General features: G+C 44.0%; 2 protein-coding genes across 2 annotated transcripts in view; both read left to right on the top strand.

Annotated features, from left to right (window-relative positions):
* The window catches only part of LOC124647971 (F-box/FBD/LRR-repeat protein At1g51370-like), a 24,630-nt gene extending 17,828 nt beyond the window's left edge, over window positions 1-6,802 (top strand). Inside the window, exons 2-8 of the mRNA XM_047187808.1 lie at window positions 2,975-3,104; window positions 3,231-3,286; window positions 3,954-4,289; window positions 4,838-5,803; window positions 5,883-6,017; window positions 6,185-6,361; window positions 6,546-6,802. Of these exons, the coding sequence (XP_047043764.1) occupies window positions 2,975-3,104; window positions 3,231-3,286; window positions 3,954-4,289; window positions 4,838-5,803; window positions 5,883-6,017; window positions 6,185-6,361; window positions 6,546-6,620 (1,875 nt within the window). The 3' untranslated portion in view covers window positions 6,621-6,802. The remainder of the gene's footprint in view (window positions 1-2,974; window positions 3,105-3,230; window positions 3,287-3,953; window positions 4,290-4,837; window positions 5,804-5,882; window positions 6,018-6,184; window positions 6,362-6,545) is intronic.
* Window positions 6,803-21,309: 14,507 nt separating this feature from the next.
* On the top strand, window positions 21,310-24,661 carry LOC124647969 (F-box/FBD/LRR-repeat protein At3g26920-like). Its single transcript, XM_047187807.1, has 7 exons — window positions 21,310-21,355; window positions 21,514-21,569; window positions 22,210-22,545; window positions 22,618-22,695; window positions 22,784-23,743; window positions 23,823-23,957; window positions 24,105-24,661. Exons 1-7 carry the CDS (start codon window positions 21,310-21,312, stop codon window positions 24,567-24,569), a joined length of 2,076 nt encoding a protein of 691 aa, XP_047043763.1. The 3' UTR covers window positions 24,570-24,661.
* Window positions 24,662-26,507: the final 1,846 nt, after the last annotated feature.

Below are 26,507 nucleotides of genomic sequence, written 5' to 3'. Positions count from 1 at the left end.
CCTTCGCCTACTTAAAGCCTCCGTCGCGAAACCCCCGATGCCGAGAGCCACGATACGGAAAACCTTCCGGAGACGCCGCCGCCAGTCCCATCTCGGGGGATTACGGAGATCTCCTCCGGCACCACTGCCGGAGAGGGGATTCATCTCCCGGAGGACTCTTCACCGCCATGGTCGCCTCCGGGAGTGATGAGTGAGTAGTTCACCCCTGGACTATGGGTCCATAGCAGTAGCTAGATGGTTGTCTTCTCCTCATTGTGCTTCATTGTTGGATCTTGTGAGCTGCCTAACATGATCAAGATCATCTATCTGTAATACTATAAGTTGTGTTTGTCGGATCCGATGGATAGAGAATACTATGTTATGTTAATTATCAAGTTATTACCTATGTGTTGTTTATGATCTTGCATGCTCTCCGTTATTAGTAGAGGCTCGGCCAAGTTTTTGCTCTTAACTCCAAGAGGAGTATTTATGCTCGATAGTGGGTTCATGCCTCCATTGATATCCGGGACGGTGACGAGAAAGTTCTAAGGTTGTGGATGTCTTGTTGCCACTAGGGATAAAACATTGATGCTATGTCTAAGGATGTAGTTGTTGATTACATTACGCACCATACTTAATGCAATTGTACTGTTGCTTTGCAACTTAATACTGGAAGGGGTTCGGATGATAACCTCGAAGGTGGACTTTTTAGGCATAGATGCGAGTTGGATGGCGGTCTATGTACTTTGTCGTAATGCCCAATTAAATCTCCATTGTACTTATCATGACATGTATGTGCATTGTTATGCCCTCTCTATTTGTCAATTGCCCGATCGTAATTTGTTCACCCAACATGCTTTTATCTTATGGGAGAGACACCTCTAGTGAGCTGTGGACCCCGGTCCATTCTTTTATACTTGAAATACAAATGCTGTTGCAATACTTGTTCTTTCTTGTTTTCTTGCAAACAATCATCTTCCACACAATACGGTTAATCCTTTGTTACGGCAAGCCGGTGAGATTGACAACCTCACTTTGTTTCGTTGGGGCAAAGTACTTTGGTTGTGTTGTGCGAGGTTCCACGTTGGCGCCGGAATCTACGGTGTTGCGCCGCACTACATCCCGCCACCATCAACCTTCAACGTGCTTCTTGGCTCCTCCTGGTTCGATAAACCTTGGTTTTTTTCTGAGGGAAAACTTGCTGATGTGCGCATCATACCTTCCTCTTGGGGTTCCCAACGAACGTGTGAGTTACACGCCATCAGTAGACCTTAATTACATGTAGTTTCAAATTGGCCCCGGTGAAATGGGAAGGTAGGACAATAGATGTCATGCAAATTCTCTTGGTTAGTACGCATAACTATACTTAGAACACATACCTACACACAACAGAGTTAGAGAAAAAACAATATGTTATTTGTACTACATTATATGATCAATCTTATTCGTGCAACACACAGACTATCACCTTATGCCTACGATTTTACAAGTTCACTACTTCCGTTGAAAACTAGAAATCTGCTACTATTATTTATTATTTTGTTTTACTCCTTTGATTCAACTGCTACACTCACCACTTCCTTTTTGAGAATATTGATACACATGTGTGTTTGAGAGTGACACCTCAATTGCTAAAGTCTTATTGGTATTCTTGTGTTCCCCTTAAGTCGAACTACAAATTTGGGTAATACTTCCCATTTAAGATTTCAGCGATCTCCTATACTTGTTGGCATCAACGGCACCCTCTGATGGATGATCCAGCTCCGTGGTCATGCTTCATCTTTCCGAACAGCCACTACTTGCCCATGGCAACGCTAGCTCTTGGGTTCTGTGGAGATGGGCAAGTGGAATGGCAATGGCATGGGAAAAATAATGGGTATAGCCACACCCCTTAATAAGCATGTGGGCACCCTCCCCATTAATGCCTATTGTGGAAGCCCAGCGCTGCCCGCACCAGCACATGTGTGCAGAAGACCACAAGGACGTGCAGAAGGCGAAGGCTGGAAGTAGTCGCTACCATATGGATCCGAGGAAGTAGGGCGTGGATCAGGCTGTGTCCGCGGCAACACATTGCCAACCTAAATTTAGGCCGCGAATGGGTCACCGCGGACAGTTCGTCCCTTCACGTCGGGCCGTTGGGTCGGGGGTTTGCTCTCCGCATGTTCGAGCGTACCAAAACGGACCGCCTCGGTCCATTTATGTGGGGCCACTAGAGATGCCCTTACCATAGCGCATGTTGTGAATACAATCAAACAACAGTCTACATTTGCCTTGCTATATGAGCCGCAAAGCATGTAACCAAACAGTCGCACACTCGTACATGCTATCTCCCGAGGGCAAAAAATAGTTGTGCATGCATCCAAATATATAGGACAACATGGTATATAAACTATTCTTGCGTGGCCAACCTGAGACATTGCTCCCGGAGCCAAAATTTGGCTACAAGCTACTAACCACGTCATATATCTCCTTTCCATGAAAAACACGCATCTCTGTTCCAATATTCGCACTCGAGCTTGTACTCCGGGTGTGACTCCCTTATCTTCGCCGTCGGCGTGCCACCGCTCCTGCTGTCGTCCGGTCGTTGGTTCGCATGAGGACGCTAGTTGCCTCCCCCAGTCTATATATATTCAAATTTGTCAAATTCTTTGCTCAGCAGGCTTTGATATGTCATAGTGGCGGGTATCTACACGTCTTTTAGTGCATAGGTATATGTGAATCTAGATAAATCTTGGACAAATATTTCCAAACGGAGAGAGTAGTTTTTCAAACGAGCTAACATCATTTTCAGTGTTGTGTTCCCCAAATCGTTGTGTTTGGGGCAAAAAGATGCCAGAGTTGTTGCTCTTGTGAAAAAAGGCCTGGCCCAACAAGTAAGTGCGAGAATCTCGGAGGTGGACAACAGATCGTACGGGTTGTATGGCTGGCCCACCGAATATATCTCCATTCCCTGGGAAATAAAAGATCTCCATTCCAATTTCCGCACCACTCCGAGTCGCCGTGCAAGGGCTTTGCGGGGCAGCCAAACCGCCTCCCGCCGTTCCGCCGGGCGCCGGCTCTGGAGGAGATCGACGTCGATATGAAGCCCTTGCCGCCCTCCCCGGATATCGCGAGGAACGCTCAAGGTACGCCTCCCCTCCCCAGATCCCGGCGCCCTCGTCTCGCCCGGGGGTTTCCCCGCCAATTCTGCGCGGGATTTCTCTTATGGTGGTTTCTAAATTCTTGAATTTTCTTGGCGCAATGGCGCGCAGATGTTGTGGCCAAGGACCAGCTCTTCAGCATCGCCGCCTACATCTCATCCGCACCGGTACGTGGCTCTCCTTCTGTTTTTGTTCAGATTGTGAGGTCTCGTGTCGTCCTTGTGCTGCGGTAAAAGGGTGGATTTTTGTGTTGGGGTTGGATGTATGTACGCGATGCCAATCTTGTTGGTTTTCTGTGCGAGTTTAGTCTAATCAGACGAGTGTGGATTTAAAATAGTTGGTTGTTTCTCACTAGGGCACTGCATCATTATGGAATGATGGATGCCGATCAATTGCTTAAGTATACGCTTGCGTTGGTGCTTTTTTTTATACTGGGAACTGGGGTTTGCGAGCTTTATCATGTGTTTTGTTCGTGTCGGTACAAGTACACGAATCAGTACGTTTCGGGTCTGGACTTCTGTAGTTCTCCATCTTCCCGCGCACTATATGTTAGGTTGAACCAGTTCTTGAGTTACTGTTACTGGCTAGCATTAAATGTCTAGGTACAGATGCTCATCTTATGAAGTTGTTACGGGGGAAATAATGTGGAGTGGATATATACTTCACATGTATGCCTTGTGTGTTGATAGTAATTCAGCATAAATGGAAATTATAATTCAGTACATTTGCGGTTTATTGAGAGGTTTAGCTTCCTGGGATGTTAGGCCCCGAACTTTCTAGATTAGCTGCACCTTCGTTTATATTGAACAATATTATTTTCTCGGTTGATAATAGGATGTTATTGCTGCTGCCCTGCGGAAACATGTTGAGGATGAAGCTCGTGATCTCGGCAGTGAAGATCTCCCAAGGGTTATGGATCAGCTCTATGAGCAAATATCTTGTTTACTGCAAAGCAATGATGCTGCTGTAATTTTACTGGCTCTCCATGCTATCGATGCTTTGATTGACTTACCCTTTGGAGGTGCCTCAAATGTTGCCAAGCTCGCTAATTTCTTAAGAAATGTGTTTGAAGTCAAGCGTGACCCTGAAATCCTAGTTTCAGCTAGCACAGTGCTTAGTCATTTAGCAATTGTTGGGGGAGCACTAACTGCACACGAAGTTGAGCGACAGGTATGTTATAATTGGTTCCAGTATACTGGGATGAACATGTGTTTTTCAGTTTTCTAACATGCACTTCTTCTAGATTATTACAACTGCGTTAGGGTGGCTTCATGAGGATCAAGTGGAATATTGTCGCTTTGCAGCTCTCCTCATTCTCAAAGTAAGTTAAACCGATCAGCTTCTGGAGTGTTTAATCAACAATCAAGATTATGATGCTACCGCTTGTTCTCTGCATAGTGTTTGTAGCAAATGTAATGGTAAACTATTAATCGACGACTAATTATGACTGGTCGTGACTGATCTGGTGAGTTGAGTTGAGTTGAGTGTACAACTTAAATAATACTCCTTAGCGCTGGCTGTCTTTTTAGGCCATGATCGAATACCATTTCCTGCACTCCAAGATGCGATGAAAAGAACCCTGTGTGCAACTAGCATCCTGACATTTTGCAGTTTACAAGTTAGTTTATTATGGCATTAGTTTAATTCTATGCCAATATTTTTTTCCATATGAACTGTACTCTATGATTTGTATTAAATTTCACCTTTTCTTGATGTAGGAGATGGCTGAAAATGCATTCACAGTTTTGAAGAACTATATCCCTGAATTTGTTGATGCTATACTGATAGCATCGAGGGACCCCAAATTGGTTATTCGTGAACGTGCAGTTGAAGCCTTGCGTGCTTTTTCACATTCCAACATGAAGGCGGCGGCAGTTTGCACAGCCAAGGAGGCGAAACTGGAGGGAATCGATCTGTTCAGCTTCCTTCCAGATGATATGATCAGCACCATCATCTCCTTCCTCCGTACCGATGATGCTGTGCGCACGTCCGCCCTCTCTCGCCGCTGGCGTCACCTATGGCGCTCTGCCCCGCTCAACCTCGACACTGACCATATCCCTGGCTACTGCCCTGAGCAGATTAAGGTTGTAACCAAGATTCTCTCCCAGCACCGGGGTCCCATACGCCGCCTAAAACTCCACAGCCTCTACTTTGCTGACCTTGATAGCTGGTTCAGGTCCCCGGCCCTTGATACTCTTCAGGAGATCGATATCTATGTCGCTAAATTTGATGATGTACTGCCGCTGTCCGTACTCCGCTTCGCGTCGACCCTCCGTGTGGCTCACTTTGCCCACTGCAGCCTCTTTGAGGATGAGGACCCAGTATTCAGTTTCCCACACCTGAAAACACTCGCCTTGGGCGTACTTTCCATACGGGGAGACACTCTCCACAGCATTCTCTCAGGATGCCCTGTCCTTGAGTGCCTGCTGCTTGACGGTTGCGATGTTTTCGGTCGCTTGGTGATTAACTCACCGACACTTCGAAACCTCGGTGTCTGTAATGTGGACTACATGAAGGAAATAGTCATCCAAAATGCCCCTTGCCTGGAAAGATGCGTCAGGTATAATTTGTCTCATGCTCGTACTGTACCAGTCATCCAGGTAATCAGGGCACCGAAACTGGAGATCTTGGGCTCACTAACAGATAACTTCGATAAACTCAAGCTTGGAACCAGAGTTTCACAGGTAGCTGCGTCTGGTTATCTCAGATTTGGCATTCCACACAGCTTGCACTTATCTTTTCTAATGCTTTTTCTATTAGCAGGAAATGGTTGTTGGAAACTTGAAAATATTAATGCAGAGTGTGAAGATTTTACATCTCACGTCTAGTGGCCCTAATCTTGATGCAGTTGTTGCCTTCCTCAAAGTCTTTCCTTGCTTGGAGAAGCTGTACATCATGGTGAGTTGGTGAATCTCTTCTTCGACAACTTGTATTGTTAAAATCAATTTCACTTCTTTCATCTTTTTTTGCGGTACACTTCTTTCTTTCATCCTTTTACTTGATGTAAACGTTTTTACTATATTGCCTGGCAATACATGTTTTTGAACTGTTTATACTATTTTCAGTCATCTCTACAGAACGATATGAAAAATGTGCACCATCTAGACCCAACAGATCCAATTGAATGTCTTGACCATCTCAGATATGTGGAGTTGAAGTGTTACATGGGAAAGAAGCCAGATGTCGATTTTGCCAGGTTCTTTGTTCTTAATGCTAAGGTACTCGAGTTAATGAAATTCATTGTTAAGGACAGTTGCACTCAGAAATGGAGAACTAATCAGTACAAGCAGCTACAGTTTGATAGCAGGGCTTCTCAAAATGCTCAATTTGAGTTTGGATCTTACTCTGGCACTGCATACCCTACCGGCTGTTTCCGAAGCAGAGGCTTTGAGTTTGGATCTGGTCACATTGGCAAGCGAAGAGTAGTCCATCACCATGATGATCATGTCTTGTCCATGGCTGATCCCTTCGATAGCTCTTCTTGTGGATTGTGCAGAATAGTCCTTCACCATGATGATAACGTCCTATGAATGTTTTTGAAGATCTTGACACCTGTTAATGACCAATCTTAAGAGTTTTGTGTCAGTACTTAAGTTATAGCCAGTTTGGTGTCATGTTTAATGCTACGTACGTCCCTTTGTTATTTATTTAACTTGCATGATGTTATGTTACCAACACACAGAACGTGGGCTGATGGATGTTGAAATGCATGCATTTTTTTTGCTTGTCTCGTTCGGTAACATCTGGAAATCCTCTTGTTAGACTTTTTGCAGCGACCGATTTTTGTTGATTACATGGGTTTGTTCTTGGCATTGATAAAAGGCTACTGCTTTTCTCTGTGATACTTACACTTGTGATCTTTCATTCACTGGTAGTACCGTGTTGGGCCTGGTGCCTCTGGGTAGGCCAAGTGTGTGCTTGATCTGGCTGGTTAGAGCGGTGCATAAACCACTCCTCTCTTTCTCCCATGCGTTGGTATGAGATGACTAGGTTCCAGAACCCTTCCTCTGAAATTGAGTTGGTCTTGCATTTTCTTTTGAATCCGCAATAGAGCCAGTCCTCTGAAAATGATGTCACAAAGAGGGCCTGGTGGAAGGTCAGATGGTATCACATTCCATTCTACACTAGACCATGAAAGCGTGCTTTGCTGCACCCGTTCATCTTATCGAAAGAACAATATAAATATTTTAGAATATTCGAGAGAAATGAATCTTTGAGAAGACATCAGATTACACTTCTTGTTTAGAATGGTTTTAAGTTAGGATTGCATGTATTTGTAAGCGCATGACTATATATAAATTACAACCAATATATACAGGGATGAGCTGATAGAATTCTTTTATTAGAATGACATCAAGAATAATCTATGATAGCAGTGAAGGCATGCGTGAATGTATATTGTCTGAATATCGATGTAACTGAAGTTGGTCAATGATGAAGCGCTGGAAATACCAGCAAAGGGTGGCTTAGTTCTTAGTACCGAAAGTAACATGATTTCAAGTAGAAGGATTTAGGCACTTCAAACTATGATTTTCGGCCCAACAATGACGGCATAGCATCTCTGCTTCTTTATCATTTGGCAATTAATTTACAAGGACCTAGAACTGAAAATTTCTTCATAACCTCTATGTTCTGCTTCAAATGTGATTTTGGGACTGCTTGGAGATTTCGGGAAGCAAGTCCAGCTGATCACACACAACACAAGACCAAGCTATAGTTAAATCTCCAGGGAGAAAGTAGACATAAAGGCTATTTCCGAAATTATTCAAGCAAATAAGCAATGTTCCTTTAACTTTTGGTTCATTAGGAATCTTTGCAAAGCTCCAAAATCCCTCCAACTTCTGGAAGTTTATAACTATCAATATGGCAGATGTATTATGTATATGTCATATGAACTTAGTAGTAGCAAGAAGCAATTCCTCTCTAAGAAAGAATTAAGAATATGCAATTCAGAAATCTAAAAAAAAAAGTTGTCATGCAAGACTTGTTAAACCCTGAAGTGTCAACAAGTCAGACAAGGCAGGTTGATGCAACTGACATTAGTACATATCGGGCCTTCACACATGGTTGAAATGGTCCGTCGCACACGGTAAACCTAACCGTCACAAGGCGAGAGTGGGCGATACGCCAAAACAAAGCACACAGTTTCCAAAACCGTGTGCGAGGGGGTCCAATGTCGAACATGGTTCATTACGTGAAATCATGTGCAATAGGCTGGTCCGTGACACATGGTTCTCCCTATTCGAACGTCAACAGACTGGAAGATCGCAACCGTTATTAATAATTTAGGCGTATGTGTTCCACCGAGATGGCACAGGAGAATTTTTTTAACCATCCATTTTAATTTCTGCCAGAATCGGTGACGTTTTATATATGCAATAGCACATAACTCAATATTCCATTCACAATAAAGTAGCAAAAATCATTTATATTTGATTGTACATTCCATACACCATGTGTACACATGTATTTCGACATAGATTAACTGCTAGCTATAGAAACGAGAGTTCTACAGAATAGTTCTTGTTTATGTTTGTTATCTCCATGCAACAGAAGGTTACAAATGATCAATCTTCATTGAGAACCTTCAGTGTTCTTCTCGTCACCTTTGTGATATTCTGTCAACACTACATAAAACACTTTTAACCAAAAAGGTGTCTTATGTAGTGCATCAAAAAAATGTCAATAGTGACGGTTTGCGATCCTTATGACAAGTGTCCAAAATAAATTGCGCAAATAAATCTTTGGAGTTACAATATAAACATACCAAACACATGATAGCTAGATTTAAAATGGTTAAGAAGAAATGATTTGTTATCATACTGATTCAGACTGAAAAAGGAGACACCATTTTCCCTAATCAGCCAATCAACTTCTTATGTAGTGTCACTAAAATACAATCCCTGTTATAAGATGATAGCTATAGTTAACTATAGGAAACAGATTGAGAAAATAGTAATGTTTAGATCTAACACATGAAATTGTGCTTACACAATGGATCCGGTTAAGCTATACACATGAACATATAGATCAAACAATACATAATAAAATAAGTGGGGAAAATGCTACTATTTAACAAAGTATTTTAATCCAGTTAAAACATGGTGCATCCCCTAGCTAAGAGTAGACCTGGCAATGTATACAACATAACATATAGAACATGGTACCTTGCACATCAGATGACACAACATCCATGCTTAACAATATTCTAATGAAACCGACCTGGCTAACTGTGGCGTGATTAAAAAACCAAAACTCGCTGATCCTAACACAATATTCTAATGGATCTGGCCTTGCTAACTGTGTTATGCATTAGATCCGTGGTCAACTTAAACAAAAAAAAAGCATGAGAAAGAACCTATAGCTCTTTGAGACGATGGAGCTCGCGGGGACGAGACAGCTTGATCGTCGGTATCGGAGTTCAAAGGTGAGGTTCAGCCGGCGCGACCAATGAGGAAGCCCCAGCGACGTCAACTCCATTCCCGCGAGGTAGGATTGCAAAAGCTAGGTGGCAGCTTCCTCCACGCCAACCAGGTGCTCAAGGGTAGCAAGGGGACATGCGTTTTCGTAAATCTGGAGTGGCGGCTGACGTGGAGTCTGTCCGAATGGGAACCCTAGTGGTCCTTATATATCCCAAAAGATGGTAGGGTTTGATGTCTACGTTCCCCCTCCTTTCCTGTAGACAGTGTTGGGCCTCCAAGAGCAGAGGTTTGTAGAACAGCAGCAAGTTTCCCTTAAGTGGATACCCAAGGTTTATCGAACTCAGGGAGGAAGAGGTCAAAGATATCCCTCTCATGCAACCCCGCAACCACAAAGCAAGAAGTCTCTTGTGTCCCCAACACACCTAATAGGTGCACTAGTTCGGCGAAGAGATAGTGAAATACAGGTGGTATGAATAAGTATGAGCAGTAGCAACGGTGCCGTAAAAGTGCTTGGCGTGTAGTTGATGGTGGTGGTATTGCAGACAGTAGTAACGCGGTAAAACAAGAAACAGAGCAGTAGTAACTCAGCGAGTAGTAACGCAGCGAGTAGTAAACAAGCAGTAGTAACTCAGCAGTATTTAGGAACAAGGCCTAGGGATTACACTTTCACTAGTGGACACTCTCAACATCGATCACATAAAAGAACAGATAGATGCATACTCTACACTTTTGTTGGATGATGAACACATTGCGTAGGATTACACGAACCCTCAATGCCGGAGTTAACAAGCTCCACAATAATGCTCATGTTTAAGTAACCTTTAGTGTAAGATAGATCAACGCTACTAAACCAAGTACTAGCATAGCATGCACACTCGTCACCTTCATGCATATGTAGGAGGAATAGATCACATCAATATTATCATAGCAATAGTTAACTCCATAATCTACAAGAGATCATGATCATAGCATAAACCAAGTACTAACACGGTGCACGCACTGTCACCTTTGCACACATGCAGGAGGAATAAACTACTTTAATAACAAATTGCTAGAGTAGCACATAGATAAATTGTGATACAACATCATATGAATCTCAATCATGTAAAGCAGCTCATGAGATTATTGTATTGAACTACATAGGAGAGAGATGAACCACATAGCTACCGGTACAGCCCCGAGCCTCGATGGAGAACTACTCCCTCCTCATGGGAGCGAGCGGCGGTGATGAAGATGGCGGTGGAGATGGCAGCGGTGTCGATGGAGAAGCCTTCCGGGGCACTTCCTGCTCCCGGCGGGTGCCGGAACGGAGATCCCGTCCCCGGATCTTGGCTTCGCGATGGCGGCGGCTCGGCGGGTTCTCGTGGGTTTCGTCAATTCGTTATCGGGTTTTCTGATCCAGGGGCTTTATATAGGCGAAGAGGCGGCGCAGGAAGGTCGAAGGGGGGCCCACACCCTAGGGGGCGCGCCCCCTGGCCGCGCCGGGCTAGGGTTTGGTGGCCCTGGCTCCCTTCTCCGGCGGTTCTCGTGTGTTCGGAGGCTTCCGGTAAAATAGGAACCCGGGCGTTGATTTCGTCCGATTCCGAGAATATTTCGTTACTAGGATTTCGAAACCAAAAACAGCGAGAAACAGAACCGGCACTTCGGCATCTTGTTAATAGGTTAGTTCCGGAAAATGCACGAATATGACATAAAGTGTGCATATAACATGTAGATAACATCAATAATGTGGCATGGAACACAAGAAATTATCGATACGTTGGAGACGTATCGGCATCCCTAAGCTTAGTTCCGCTCGTCCCGAGCGAGGTAAAACGATAACAAAGATAATTTCTGGAGTGACATGCCATCATAAACTTGATCATACTATTTGTAAAGCATATGTAGTGAATGCAGCGATCAAAACAATGTATATGACATGTGTAAACAATCGAATCATAAAGCAAAGACTTTTCATGAATAGCACTTCAAGACAAGCATCAATAAGTCTTGCATAAGAGTTAACTCATAAAGCAATAATTCAAAGTAAAGACATTGAAGCAACACAAAGGAAGATGAAGTTTCAGCGGTTGCTTTCAACTTATAACATGTATATCTCATGGATAATTGTCAATGCAAAGCAATATAACAAATGCAATATGCAAATATGTAAGAATCAATGCACAGTTCACACAAGTGTTTGCTTCTTGAGGTGGAGAGAAATAGGTGAACCGACTCAACAATAAAAGTAAAAGAATGGTCCTTCAAAGAGGAAAGTATCGATTGCTATATTTGTGCTAGAGCTTTGATTTTGAAAACATAAAGAGAGCATAAAAGTAAAGTTTTGAGAGGTGTTTGTTGTTGTCAACGAATGGTAGCGGGTACTCTAACCCCCTTGCCAGACAAACCTTCAAAGAGCGGCTCCCATTTTATTTTATTTTTGGATGGCACTCCTTCCAACCTTTCTTTCACAAACCATGGCTAACCGAATCCTCGGGTGCTCGCCAACAATCTCATACCATGAAGGAGTGCCTTTTTATTTTAGTTTTATTATGATGACACTCCTCCCAACCTTTGCTTACACAAGCCATGGCTAACCGAATCCTTCGGGTGCCGTCCAACAATCACATACCATGGAGGAGTGTCTATTTTTAGTTTGTTAATTTGGGATCGGGAATCCCATTGCCAGCTCTTTTTGCAAAATTATTGGATAAGCGGATGAAGCCACTAGTCCATTGGTGAAAGTTGCCCAACAAGATTGAAAGATAAACACCACATACTTCCTCATGAGCTATAAAACATTGACACAAATAAGAGGTAATAAATTTTGAATTGTTTAAAGGTAGCACTCAAGCAATTTACTTTGGAATGGCGGAGAAATACCATGTAGTAGGTAGGTATGGTGGACACAAATGGCATAGTGTTGGCTCAAGTATTTGGATGCATGAGAAGTATTCCCTCTCGATACAAGGTTTAGGCTAGCAAGGTTGTTTGAGGCAAACACAAGGATGAACTAGTACAGCAAAACTCACATAAAAGACATATTACAAGTATTATAAGACTATACATCGTCTTCCTTGTTGTTCAAACACCTTACTAGAAATTATCTAGACCTTAGAGAGACCAATTATGCAAACCAAATTTTAGCATGCTCTATGTATTTCTTCACTAATGGGTGCAAAGTATATGATGCAAGAGCTTAAACATGAGCACAACAATTGCCAAGTATCACATTACCCAAAACATTTATAGCAATTACTACATGTATCATTTTCCAATTCCAACCATATAACAATTTAACGAAGAGGAAACTTCGCCATGAATATTATGAGCTAAGAACACATGTGTTCATACGAACCAGCGGAGCGTGTCTCTCTCCCACACAAGCATGATGTAATCCAATTTATTCAAACACAAACAAAAACAAAAGCAAACAAACAGACGCTCCAAGAAAAAGCACATAAGATGTGGCCGAATAAAAATGTAGTTTCAAGAGAAGGAACCCGATAATTTGTCGATGAAGAAGGGGATGCCTTGGGCATCCCCAAGCTTAGACGCTTGAGTCTTCTTGATATATGCAGGGGTGAACCACCGGGTGCATCCCCAAGCTTAGAGCTTTCACTCTCCTTGATCGTAGTATATCATCCTCCTCTCTTGACCCTTGAAAACTTCCTCCACACCAAACTCGAAACAACTCATTAGAGGGTTAGTGCACAATTTAAATTGACATATTCAGAGGTGACACAATCATTCTTAACACTTCTGGACATTGCATAATGCTACTGGACATTAGTGGATCAAAGAAATTCATCCAACATAGCGAAAGAGGCAATGCGAAATAAAAGGCAGAATCTGTCAAAACAGAACAGTTCGTATTGACGAATTTTAAAATGGCACCAGACTTGCTCAAATGAAAATGCTCAAATTGAATGAAAGTTGCGTACATATCTGAGGATCATGCTCGTAAATTGGCATAATTTTCTGAGCTTCCTGCAGGGCAGTGGGATCAGATTCGTGACAGAAAAGAAATCTGGAACTGCGCAGTAATCCAAATCTAGTACTTACTTTTCTATCAACGGCTTAACTTGGCACAACAAAACTCAAAACTAAGATAAGGAGAGGTTGCTACAGTAGTAAACAACTTCCAAGACACAAAATAAAAACAAAGTACTGTAGCAAAATAACACATGGGTTATCTCCCAAGAAGTTCTTTCTTTATAGCCGTTAAGATGGGCTCAGCAGTTTTAATGATGCACTCGCAAGAAATAGTATTTGAAGCAAAAGAGAGCATCAAGAGGCAAATTCAAAACACATTTAAGTCTAACATGCTTCCTATGCATAGGAATCTTGTAAATAAACAAGTTCATGAAGAGCAAAGTAACAAGCATAGGAAGATAAAACAAGTGTAGCATCAAAAATTTCAGCACGTAGAGAGGTGTTTTAGTAACATGAAAATTTCTACAACCATATTTTCCTCTCTCATAATAACTTTCAGTAGCATCATGAGCAAACTCAACAATATAACTATCAAATGAAACATTCTTATCATGAGTCTCATGCATAAAATTATTACTACTCCCAACATAAGCATAATCAATTTTATTAGTTGTAGTGGGAGCAAATTCAACAAAGTAGCTATCATTATTATTCTCATCAAGTGTAGGAGGCATAGTATAATCACAACAAAATTTACTCTCCATAGTAGGTGGCACCAAGAGACCACTATCATTATAATCATCATAAATAGGAGGCAAAGTATCATCAAAGAAAATTTTCTCCTCAATGCTTGGGGGACTAAAAATATCATGCAAACCAGACTTCCCCAAGCTTAGAACTTTCTATATCATTATCAACAATGGTGTTCAAAGCGTTCATACTAATATCACTACCGAGCATGCAAATAAGATTTCATAGGTTTTTTAAGTTTCGCATCAAACAATCCATGTTTTAAATCAGGAAATAGAATAAGAAGCTCACTCTTGTACATTATGCCAAACTAGTGTAAACAAGAAACAACAAGATGCAATTGCGGGATCTAAAGGAAATAGCTTTGAGCACACACACGACGGCGCCGGAAAAATACTTTACCCGAGACCGTAGTATGAGAGCCTTTTACCTTTCCTCCCCGACAACGGCGCCGGAAAAGTGCTTGATGTCTACGTTCCCCCTCCTTTCCCGTAGACAGTGTTGGGCCTCCAAGAGCGAGAGGTTTGTAGAACAGCAGCAAGTTTCCCTTAAGTGGATACCCAAGGTTTATCGAACTCGGGGAGGAAGAGGTCAAAGATATCCCTCTCATGCAACCCCTGCAACCACAAAGCAAGAAGTCTCTTGTGTCCCCAACACACCTAATAGGTGCACTAGTTCGGCGAAGAGATAGTGAAATACAGGTGGTATGAATAAGTATGAGCAGTAGCAACGGTGCCAGAAAAGTGCTTGGCGTGTAGTTGATGGTGGTGGTATTGCAGCAGTAGTAACGCGGTAAAACAGTAAACATGCAGTAGTAACTCAGCAGTAGTAACGCAGCAGTAGTAAACAAGCAGTAGTAACTCAGCAGTATTTAGGAACAAGGCCTAGGGATTACACTTTCACTAGTGGACACTCTCAACATCGATCACATAAAAGAACAGATAGATGCATACTCTACACTTTTGTTGGATGATGAACACATTGCGTAGGATTACACGAACCCTCAATGCCGGAGTTAACAAGCTCCACAATAATGCTCATGTTTAAGTAACCTTTAGTGTAAGATAGATCAACGCTACTAAACCAAGTACTAGCATAGCATGCACACTCGTCACCTTCATGCATATGTAGGAGGAATAGATCACATCAATATTATCATAGCAATAGTTAACTCCATAATCTACAAGAGATCATGATCATAGCATAAACCAAGTACTAACACGGTGCACGCACTGTCACCTTTGCACACATGCAGGAGGAATAAACTACTTTAATAACAAATTGCTAGAGTAGCACATAGATAAATTGTGATACAACATCATATGAATCTCAATCATGTAAAGCAGCTCATGAGATTATTGTATTGAACTACATAGGAGAGAGATGAACCACATAGCTACCGGTACAGCCCCGAGCCTCGATGGAGAACTACTCCCTCCTCATGGGAGCAGCAGCGGTGATGAAGATGGCGGTGGAGATGGCAGCGGTGTCGATGGAGAAGCCTTCCGGGGGCACTTCCCTGCTCCGGCGAGGTGCCGGAACAGAGATCCTGTCCCCCGGATCTTGGCTTCGCGATGGCGGCGGCTCGGCGGGTTTACGTGGGTTTCGTCAATTCGTTATCGGGTTTTCTGATCCAGGGGCTTTATATAGGCGAAGAGGCGGCGCAGGAAGGTCGAAGGGGGGCCCACACCCTAGGGGGGCGCGCCCCCCCCCTTGGCCGCGCCGGGCTAGGGTTTGGTGGCCCTGGCTCCCTTCTCTGGCGGTTCTCGTGTGTTCTGGATGCTTCCGGGTAAAATAGGAACTTTGGCGTTGATTTCGTCCGATTCCGAGAATATTTCGTTACTAGGATTTCTGAAACCAAAAACAGCAGAAAACGAGGAACTGGCACTTCGGCATCTTGTTAATAGGTTAGTTCCAGAAAATGCACGAATATGACATAAAGTGTGCATATAACATGTAGATAACATCAATAATGTGGCATGGAACACAAGAAATTATCGATACGTTGGAGACGTATCAGGGTTGCGTTTGATGGGCCCAAATAGGCACCTAATCGCACACGGTTTGCGCAAGAAAAGTCGTGTGCGCTATGCACCTTCGCACACGGCCATATTGTGCAAGGTCATATGGGTTCTTCGCACACGATCGCTTTACACCTACACCTCCACATGCTTCACGCATGATTTATTTAAAGCCCTTCATCTTCAACCTCAAGACCGTGTCGACGGCGTGCCGCCGCTGCCGCTCCTCCCTGAGTCAGCCTGACGTTGTTGGTTGCAGACGGGAAGTCGCCAAACGGGTAAAAAAGACCACATCCTTCCCAGAGATGAAAAAAAACTGCCGATGAAGCTCCTTGAAGATCCGAAGATCCCCACACCCAGACGAAATCCTCAAAGATCACACCACCCCCACAAGCCTCTCGATGTTGCCGCCGAGATGGGGTTGAAGCCGGGAAGATCTTATTGCACGATACGCTGCCCCTACAAACCTTGACCCTAAAAACGAAGAACAAAGCCCTCAAAATAGGGGCGGAGCCCTCCCACCGACGAGGGCCGAGATCCATCGCGCCTCCATGGCCCAAAGGCTACAGAGACGAGGCGATCAGCGGCGGCGCCGGCAGGAGGCAGGAGGCCGAGATCCAATGGCATGCTGCATGTCTTGGGTCTTGTGCATGAGATTTACTTTCAGCCACTAATTAACCGTCCACAACATCACACATTCGTTGGTAGAGGCACTCCCGTGCAGTTATTGTTCATAATATATTTGGGCTTAAACCGTAGGGGAACCAATTAATGAAACATGGTGTCCCTTCCTTTTACAAAAGAACATCAATAATACTTGGACATTGGTTCAGAAGAGGACTAATCAAATATGGTTGCCCTCGATGTTACAAAAAGACCGGCGTTAACTTCACAATACATACATATATAGGGCCTAATAAATCTGGTAATAACTATGTCATGTAATAAACGTCCTCCTCGTCACCAGAGAAGACGTTGAAGATGTCGGTGTCGGCATACTTGCCGCTAGTGCCGAATGCTTCTTCTTCAAAGGCGTCCATAATCCTTGCCAGTGCGGTCATCCACAACTTAGCAAGTTCGTCGGCGGGAAATTACGGAACACGCGCTGCGCGGCCGGCCTTCTTACCTTTCTTCTTGGCGCGCAGCCATGCACGCAGCCGGTCCTCGCGGAGAGTCTTGAAGAAGTCCTCCACCACACGAGGCACAACTTCTTCCTCATGCCGCGCTGACTCGATGGACTGCTCCAGCACAATCTGCTCGAAGACGCGGAGTATGTTTCAATGCATGTTGTTGCAATCGTTCTTCATTGGCTTGGTAAGTAAACTCACAACATACAAATAAAACAAACAAGCATGATAACAATTACGAAAGCGCAATCAAACGAGACAATGAGGAGGAGGTCAAGGCTGGCCTCCCCTAGCTCACCGGCATGGCCAAGGACAGGCCACACGCCGAAGCTGCTGGTGATGGATGTTTGGACAACGACGAGGACGTGCAAGGTGACGACGTCCTGGACATGGCCGGATGCTAGGAGGAGCTCGCCCAGACCGATTTCGACCACCATGATTCCCACCAACCTGAAGGTCCTCTCTTTCCCCCCCTTTTCACACAGTACTATATCCTAGATTTTTTTGCCACGATTGATTACATAGTATCTTTAGTTGACAACTCATCCTTATTGCTAGCCTGAAAAAACAACTCTACCAACATGGCGATCATGTGTTGGTGGGCAAAAATGTTTGAACCAAAATCCTAAAAAACTGAATAAACCCAACGAGAGTTGGTTATTATTATGTTGAGCCATGAAGTGCTAAATAAAGTGAAGTTGAAAAGGTGATTCATAAGTTTGAATTACTGTTAAGGGGCAAAAATCCTGCAGCTTATCCAAGACATGAATCTTAGAACCAAGTGTCTTTCCTATTTCCTTCCTACCTTAAAGTTGTTAACTAAATATACTAGCTACTTACTCATGTACGGATCTGCCATGAGTGTTTAAATGTTGAAAGACTGGAAGAGTACAACATTACTGAGTATTTAGTTTGCAATGCAAGCATGTTAAATATATTGTAAAGAATTGAAAGAATCAAAGGCCTCGAAAACCTTACATATTGTTCAATTAAAAGCGATGTGAGAACTTTGTATGTTGCCGCTATCAAATAGTGCCGCCATATAGTATCTTCCTTGCAACATGTATAAACATTAGAACACCTACATAATGAACATTTGCTATCACGTTGCTACTCATTAAGGAAGCCATGTTGTGGATAATTGTTCTTATTAAACTACCATGCATGCATAGATCGAAGTTCTTGTCAAAGTCTTTTATCTCTTTTGCATTGTGTTTGAGTTGTTTGAGGACAAACAAAGAGCTAAGCTTGGGGAGCTGATACATCCCAAATGTATCCACCTTTTCAATTACTTTGCTCAATGATTTCTCCAGAATCTCACCATATTTGATTAAAATTGTTGAATCTGACGCTATTTTTTTAGCAAAAGTCTTCTTTCTATCTCTTTTCGCAGGAAATAAAATTGGGAAAACTACCGTGCATTTTTTTCACTGGAATAAGGATATTGGGTTTTGGAACGTCACGAGAAGAGCCACGAGGCTCAAAAGATAACAGGTGGTGCGACCAAAGGTGGGGTCCGCACCACCCATGCCAATTTGGCCCTCGGACGTCGTCTCACCGCCTCCTTTTGCGTACCCTTTTATATACACCGAAAACCTATCCTCCCAGGAGTACGGAGATTTTCACGAAATAGAGCATCGCCACCACCACAATCTTTGTTTCAGGGGTTAATGGTCCTGCTCTCCATGCCAGAGAGGGGGATTTCGACGCCATCTTCACCACCATCCCCATCAACACAGTCTCCATCAACCATGTGCGTACTCTCCATCACTATGAGTGAGTAGTTCTCTATATGCATGTGAGGTTGATGGGGATTGGATGAGATTGATCATGTAATAATGCATATGTATCGAGATTTGAGCTGTTTAACTTGAGGATATTCTTGTGTGGTGTTGATACACCTTTTCTATGCTTAATGACTGTTGCTAGGGCCCGAGTGATATGATTTCAGTACTAAAATTTTATTGCCCCATCATATATATGAGTTTGGTGTGTATCTGCAAAGTTTATTGCCTATTATTATGTGGAACCTGAGCCCTAAGGTGATAGTTAGGGAAAAAAGGGGAATATGTTGTAGTTTGGAGATATTGTGTGTTCATGTAGTGCTAATGCATTGTTCCAAGCTACTCAAAAGGATAGAACTTAATTACATGTAATTTCAAGTTGGCCCCGGTGAAATGGACAGGTAGGACAATAGATGTCATGCAAATTCTTTTGGTTAGTACGCATAACTATATTTAGAACACATACCTACACACAACAGAGTTAGCGATGAATACTATGCTATTTGTACTATATTATATGATCAATCTTATTCATGCAACACCCCGCTATCACCTTATGCCTACACTTTTACAGATTCACTACTTCCGCTGAAAGCTAGAAATCTGCTACTATTATTTACTGTTTTGTTTTACTGCTTTGATTCAACTGCTACAATCACCACTTCATTTTTGAAAATATTGATGCATAGGTGTGGTTGAGAGTGGCGCCTCAATTGCTAAAGTCTTACTGGTATCGTCGTGTTCCCCTTGAGTCGAACTATAAATTTAGCTAATACTTCCCATCGAAGATTTCAGCGATCCCCTATACTTGTGGACATCAGCGGCACTCTCCGCTCGATGATCCAGCTTCGTGGTCGTGCTTCATCTTTCCGCACAACCACTACTTTCCCATGGCAGCGCTAGCTCTGAGGTCTATGGAGATGGGCAAGGGGAATGGCAATGGCAATGGCGTGGGTAGAAAATGGGTGTAGCCACACCCCTTAATAAGCATGGGCGCACCTCCCCATCAATGCCTATTATGGAAGCCCAGCGCTTCCCACGCCATCACTGGCGCGCAAAAGGCAAAGCGGTGCCATTAACGCGACGTAGAAGACCAAAAGGACGCGCAGAAGTCAAAGGCCGGAAGTAGTCGATACCAGCTGGGCCCGAGGAAGCAGGGCGTGGATCGCATTGTGTCCGCGGTGACGCATTGCCAACCTAAATTTAGATCGCGAATGGATCACCGCGAATTATTCGTCCCTTTGCGTCGTGCCGTTGGGTAGGGGTTTTGCTCTCCACGTGTCCGAGCATACCAAAACGAACCTCCTAGGTCTGTTTCCATGGGGCCACTAGAGATTCCCTTACCGTAGTGCATGTTGTGCATACAATCAAACAACAGTCTACATTTGCCTTTCATATGAGGTGCAAACCATGTAACCAAACAGTCGCACATGCAGTCTCCCAAGGGCCAAAAATAGTTGCATGCATCCAAATAAACATGACAACATGGTACAGAAACCATTTTTTTGTGTGTCCATACCCGATACATTGCCCCGGAGCCCAAATTTAGCTACAAGCTACTAACCACGCCATTTATCTCCATTCCATGAAAAAACATGCATCTCGGTTCCAATTTTCGCACTCCGGGTGTGCCCCCCTTATCTTCGTCGTCGGTGTGCCACCGCTCCTGCCGTCGTCCGGTCGTTGGTCGTTGGTTCGCATGAGGGTGGTGGTTGCCTCCCCCTGTCTATATATATTCGAATTTGTCACGGTGGCGGGTATCTAGACGTCTTTTAGTGCATAGGTATATGTGAATCTAGATAAATCTTGGACAAATATTTCTAAACGGAGGGAGTAGTTTTTCAAACGAACTTCTATCATCTTAGTGTTGTGTGCAAAACAATTACCCCAAATCGTTGTGGTTTGGGCAAAAAGATGGCAGAGTTGTTGCTCTTGTGAAAAAAGGCCTGCCCAACAAGTAAGTGCGAGAATCTCGGAGGTGGCCAACAGATCGTACGGATTTTATGGCTGGCCCAGGGAATATACCTCCATTCCCTCGGAAATAAAAGATCTCCATTCCAATTTCCACACCACTCCGAGTCGCCGTGCAACTGTGCAAGGGCTTTGCGGGGCAGCCAAACCGCCTCCCGCCGTTCCGCCGGGCGCCGGCTCTGGAGGAGATCGACGTCGACATGAAGCCATCGGCGCTCTCCCCGGAGATCGCGAGGAACGTTGAAGGTACGCCTCCCTTCCTCTGATCCCGCCGCCGGCCCTCGTTTCCTCCCTCGCGTCTCGCGCAGTCGCGCGCGCCCCCCGGGTTGTTAATTTCCCGCCAACTTCACACGGGATCTCTCTTCTACTGGTGGCTAAATTCTTGAATTTGCTTTGCGGCGCAGATTTGGTGGCCAAGGACCAGCCGTTCAGCATCGCCGACTACATCTCATCAGGACCGGTACGTGGCTCTCGTTCCGTTGCTGTCCAGATTGTGAGGTCTCTCTTCGTCGTCGTACCTCGTACGTTGTGGTGCGGTAAGGATGGAGTCTGGATTCAGGTTGGATTTATGTGCGCGATGCTGATTTGGCTGATAAATAGTTGGTTGTTCTTATTAAGTAGTTGTGCATGGGATCAATTGCTTAAGTAGTTGCTTACGCTGGTGCTTTTTGTGTGTATTGGTTATCGGGGCTTGCGATCTTTATCATGTGGTTTGCTTGTGTCAGTACAAGACTACAAGACTACAAGTACACGATCAGTACGTTTGGGGCCTGGAGTTCTGTAGTTCTGTATCTTTGTGCGAACTATATGTTCGGTTGAAGTTGATCTTGAGGTACATGTACGGTAGATAGCATTAATGTCTAGGAACAGATGATGTTCTTATGAAGTTACTGTGAAGTGGATAGTTCACATGTATGCCTTGTGTGTTGATGGTTATTCAGAATCAATGGCATTTATAATTTATGTACATTTGCTGTTTATTGGGAGGTTTAGCTTCCTGGGATGTGATGACCCCCACACTTTCTAGGTTAACTGCACCTTCGTTTATATTGAACAATATTGTCTTCTTGGCTGGTACATTTTGATGCCGTGTATAATAGGATATTCTTGCTGCTGCCCTGCGGAAACATGTTGAGGAGGAAGCTCATGATCTCGGCGGCAAAGATCTCCCAAGGGTTATGGATCAGCTCTATGAGCAGATATCTCGTTTATTGCAAAGCAGTGATTCTACTAAAATTTTGCTGGCCCTTCATGCTATCGTTGCTTTGATTGATTTACCCTTTGGAGGTCCTTCAAAGTTTACCAAGCTCGCTAATTTCTTAAGAAATGTGTTTGAAGTCAAGCGTGACCCTGAAATCCTAGTTCCAGCTAGCACGGTGCTTGGTCATCTTGCAAATGTTGGGGGAGCACTAACTGCACGCCAAGTTGAGCAACAGGTAAGTTATAATAATTGGTTCCAGTTTTTATCAACATATAATTTCCAGTTTTCTAATAAGCACTTCTTTTAGATTATTACAACTGCGTTAGGGTGGCTTGGTGAGGATCGAGTGGAATATCGTCGCTTCGCAGGTCTCCTTATTCTCAAAGTAAGTTGAACCAATCAGCTTCTGGAGCGTTTGATCAATTATATACTCTATGATTTGTATTAAGTCTGTCTTTCTTTTTGCTGTATAGGAGATGGCTGAAAATGCATTCACGGTTTTGAAGAATTATGTCCCTGAATTTTTTGACGCTATGCTGATTGCATCAAGGGACCCAAAATTGGTTATTCGGGAACGAGGAGCTGAAGCCTTGCGTGCTTTTGCGCATTCCAACATGAAGGCGGCGGCGGTTTGCACGTCAAAGAAGGCGAAACTGGATGGAATCGATCTTCTCAGCCTCCTCCCAGATAGTATACTCTGCACCATCATCTCTTTCCTCCGCACGGACGATGCCGTGCGCACTTCTGCCCTTTCTCGCCGCTGGTGTCACCTGTGGCGCTCTGCTCCGCTTAACCTTGACACTGCACATATCCGTGGGTATTGTCCCGAGCAGATTAAAGTTGTAACCAAGATTCTCTCCCAGCACCAGGGCCCGATACGCCGCCTCCACCTCCACAGCCTCTACTTTGCTGACCTTGATCGTTGGTTCAGGTCCCCAGCCCTTGATAATCTTCAGGAGATCGACATCTGGGTCGCTAGGTTTGATGATCCGCTGCCACTGTCTGTGCTCCGCTTTGCTCCGACCCTCCGTGTAGCCCTCATTGCCCACTGCAGCCTCTTCGAGGATGGGGACCCAGTATTTAATTTCCCACACCTGAAAACACTCGCCCTGGGCTCCCTTTCCATATGGGAAGACACTCTCCACAGCATTCTTTCAGGATGCCCTGTCCTGGAGAGCCTGATGCTTAACAATTGTGCTGGTTTCAAACGCTTGGTGATCAACTCACCAACACTTAGAAGCCTCGGTGTCTGTGATGATCGCCATATGAAGGAATTAGTCATCCAGAATGCCCCTTGCCTGGAAAGATGTGTCAGGACTAATTTGTTTCGTACTACACCAGTCATCGAGGTAATCAGGGCACCGAAACTGGAGATCTTGGGCTCACTAGCAGTCAACTTTGATAAGCTCAAGCTTGGAACCACAGTTTCGCAGGTAGCTGCGGCTGGTTATCTCAGATTTGACATTCCATGCAGCTTGCACTTATCATTTCTAATGCCTTTCATATTAGCAGGAAATGGGTCGTTGCAACTTGAAAATGTCAATGCACAGTGTGAAGATTTTACATCTCACGTCTAGTGGCCCTAACCTTGATGCAGTTGTTGCCTTCCTCAAAGTATTTCCTTGCTTGGAGAAGCTATATATCATGGTGAGTTGGAGTATCTCTTCTCCGGTGTTAAAATCAATTTTACTTTACATATTATCCAACGAGTCACCACTTTCTACTTGCCAGGTGGAACTATTTATTTATTTTTTAGCTTGGTAATAACTGATTTGAATCGTATACTCTTATCAGTCAACTCTGCAGATGGATATGGAAAATGTGCACCATCTAGACCCAACAGATCCAGTTGAATGTCTTGACCATCTCAGATACGTGGAGTTGAAGTGTTACATGGGCAAGAAGCCAGATGTCGATTTTGCCAAGTTTTTTGTTCTGAATGCTAAGGTGCTCGAGTTAATGAAATTCGTTGTTAAGGACAAATGCACTCAGAAATGGATAACTAATCAGTACAAGCAGCTACAGTTTGATAGCAGGGCTTCTCAAAATGCTCGATTTGAGTTTGGGTCTTACATTGGCCGTGCATATCCTACCGGTTGTTTCCGAGTCGGAGGCTTTGAGTTTGGATCTGGTCACACTGGCAAGCGAAGAGTAGTCCATCAGCATGATGATCATGTCTTGTCCATGGCTGATCCCTTCGATAGCTCTTCTTGTGGACTGTGCAGAATAGTCCTTCACCATGATGATAACGTCCTATGAATGTTTTTGAAGATCTTAACACCTGTTAGTGACCATCTTAAGAGTTTTGGGTCAACACTTAAGTTGTAGCCAGTTTGGCGTGCCATGTTTAATGCTACGTACATCCCTTTGTTATTTATTTGACTTGCATGATGTTATGTTACCAACACACAGAACGTGGGCTGATGGATGTTGAAATGCATAGGTTTATTTGCTTGTCTCGTTCGGTAACATGTGGAAACCCTCTTGTTAGACTTTTTTTTTTGTATCAATCGATTTTTGTTGATTACATGGGTTTGCTCCCGGCATTGATTTTCGGCTACTGTTTTTTGTCTGCGATACTTAAACTTGTGATGCTTTCATTCACTGTTACTACCCTGTTGGGCCTGGTGCCTCTGCCTAGGTCAAGTGTGTGCTTGATCTGGCTGGTTAGAGGGGTGCATAATCCACTCTTTCTCCCATGCGTTGGTATAAGATGACTATTTTCCAGAACCCTTCCTCTGAAATTGAGTTCGTCTTGCATATTTTCTTTTGAATCCGCAATAGAGCCTGTCCTCTGAACTAACAAAGGAGCATCCGTTTCGGAAAAGACCTAACTAACGAAGTTCACATGAGTTATTTCCAAGGAGTTAATGTAACCATGACAGTTTTTCCTCTATTTAATTTGTATTTATAGAAACGGACTTGACACAATATGCTCAAGGTTAAGCATTAGTAAAAAAAAATAAGTACTGATTGTGCAATGGTGGCTTCTCACCTGCGATGCAATGGTGCGTTGAGGGTCTGCTAGACTGATTGCGTTTCTTACCTGCCAATGGATGGTTTGGGTAGACACTCGGTTTTTAAATGATGTGCGTTGGTGTGAGGTCAGGGTACTGGCTCTGTTCTTGGACACCCCCTTCATCGTTCTTTTAGATTGATCTTTATATTTATCTTGTAAGATTTTGTGAATAATCTAATAAAGAAAAGTTGTGTGGAGAGGCTGGGGTGATGCTCCCATTTCAAAATAAAAATACTTAATCAACTCGGTGTTTGTACAAAAGTATTAAAACATAAATTGTACTCATTAATTGTAGAGTTAAAATATTGTAAGATTCACTTTATATAACAAACCGATATGCATAGCCTTGTCTTGATGTCGTTTTGGCTAGGTTAATTCTTGACCCCAACATGTCCTTGTACTTAAATCTCAACGGACTTTATAGTGCTTCCATCCTTAGGTCGCACTAGCATCGAATATGGGATCTTGGAGGAGATTTGCACTCTGGTTGAAAGGCCACTTGTAGCCACGAGACCGCGAGCACCCGAGAGAGACAAGGGGTGAGAGCATCTCCATCGGCGCCCCTCAAATAGTCACCGGTAGGGGCGCCGGCACTGTCGTATGCGTCAGCATAACATCCTCCATTTAGGGGAGCTGCTCACACACCGGCGTGCCTCATACGACAGTCCCGATAGATAATTTGAATTTAAAATCTCAAACACAACAATAGAAATTCAAATAAGTCTACGAATATGAAGTTTGAGCCAACACACACCACCAAATTCGAATAGGTTTTGGAATAAGAAGTTTGGGCCAACACACGGCCACCAGATCGCCGTTTCCGGCGCAAAAAAGGGCTTCCAAGCCAGATGATCACATGATCACACGAAGGAGGTCACGGGCGGCGCAACCTCGAGGACTTCCTCATCGGCGGCCGGCGGCAGCTCCGTCGCTGCAACAGGATCCACGGTCGCTGGGGGAGGCATGAACGTGGACGGTGCCGGGGGAGACATGAACGTGGACGGTGTCGGGGTAGACATGAACGTGGATGGTGCCGGGGGAGGCGCCGACACAGCTCACGCCGCCATCACCTCTTGGCCGATGCGCTCGCGGTACATCTCGTGCCACGTCCGCACCAACAGGTCCATCTTCTCCATGTCGGCCATCAAGATCTTCGATTCTTGAGACATTTTGGCCAA

The sequence above is a fragment of the Lolium rigidum genome, chromosome 4, assembly GCF_022539505.1.
Source record: "Lolium rigidum isolate FL_2022 chromosome 4, APGP_CSIRO_Lrig_0.1, whole genome shotgun sequence".
NCBI classification, from domain to species: Eukaryota; Viridiplantae; Streptophyta; class Magnoliopsida; order Poales; family Poaceae; genus Lolium; species Lolium rigidum.
This window is presented reverse-complemented; position numbering and strand designations above follow the sequence as displayed.

What these genes read in the sequence shown, in the direction of transcription:
- LOC124647969 (XM_047187807.1), top strand. Translation starts at nt 21,310, where the DNA reads ATGAAGCCATCGGCGCTCTCCCCGGAGATCGCGAGGAACGTTGAAG. An exon ending in ACTACATCTCATCAGGACCG is followed by an intron (nt 21,570 to 22,209) that starts GTACGTGGCTCT and finishes CGTGTATAATAG; the next exon opens with GATATTCTTGCTGCTGCCCT. An exon ending in CAGGTCTCCTTATTCTCAAA is followed by an intron (nt 22,696 to 22,783) that starts GTAAGTTGAACC and finishes TTTGCTGTATAG; the next exon opens with GAGATGGCTGAAAATGCATT.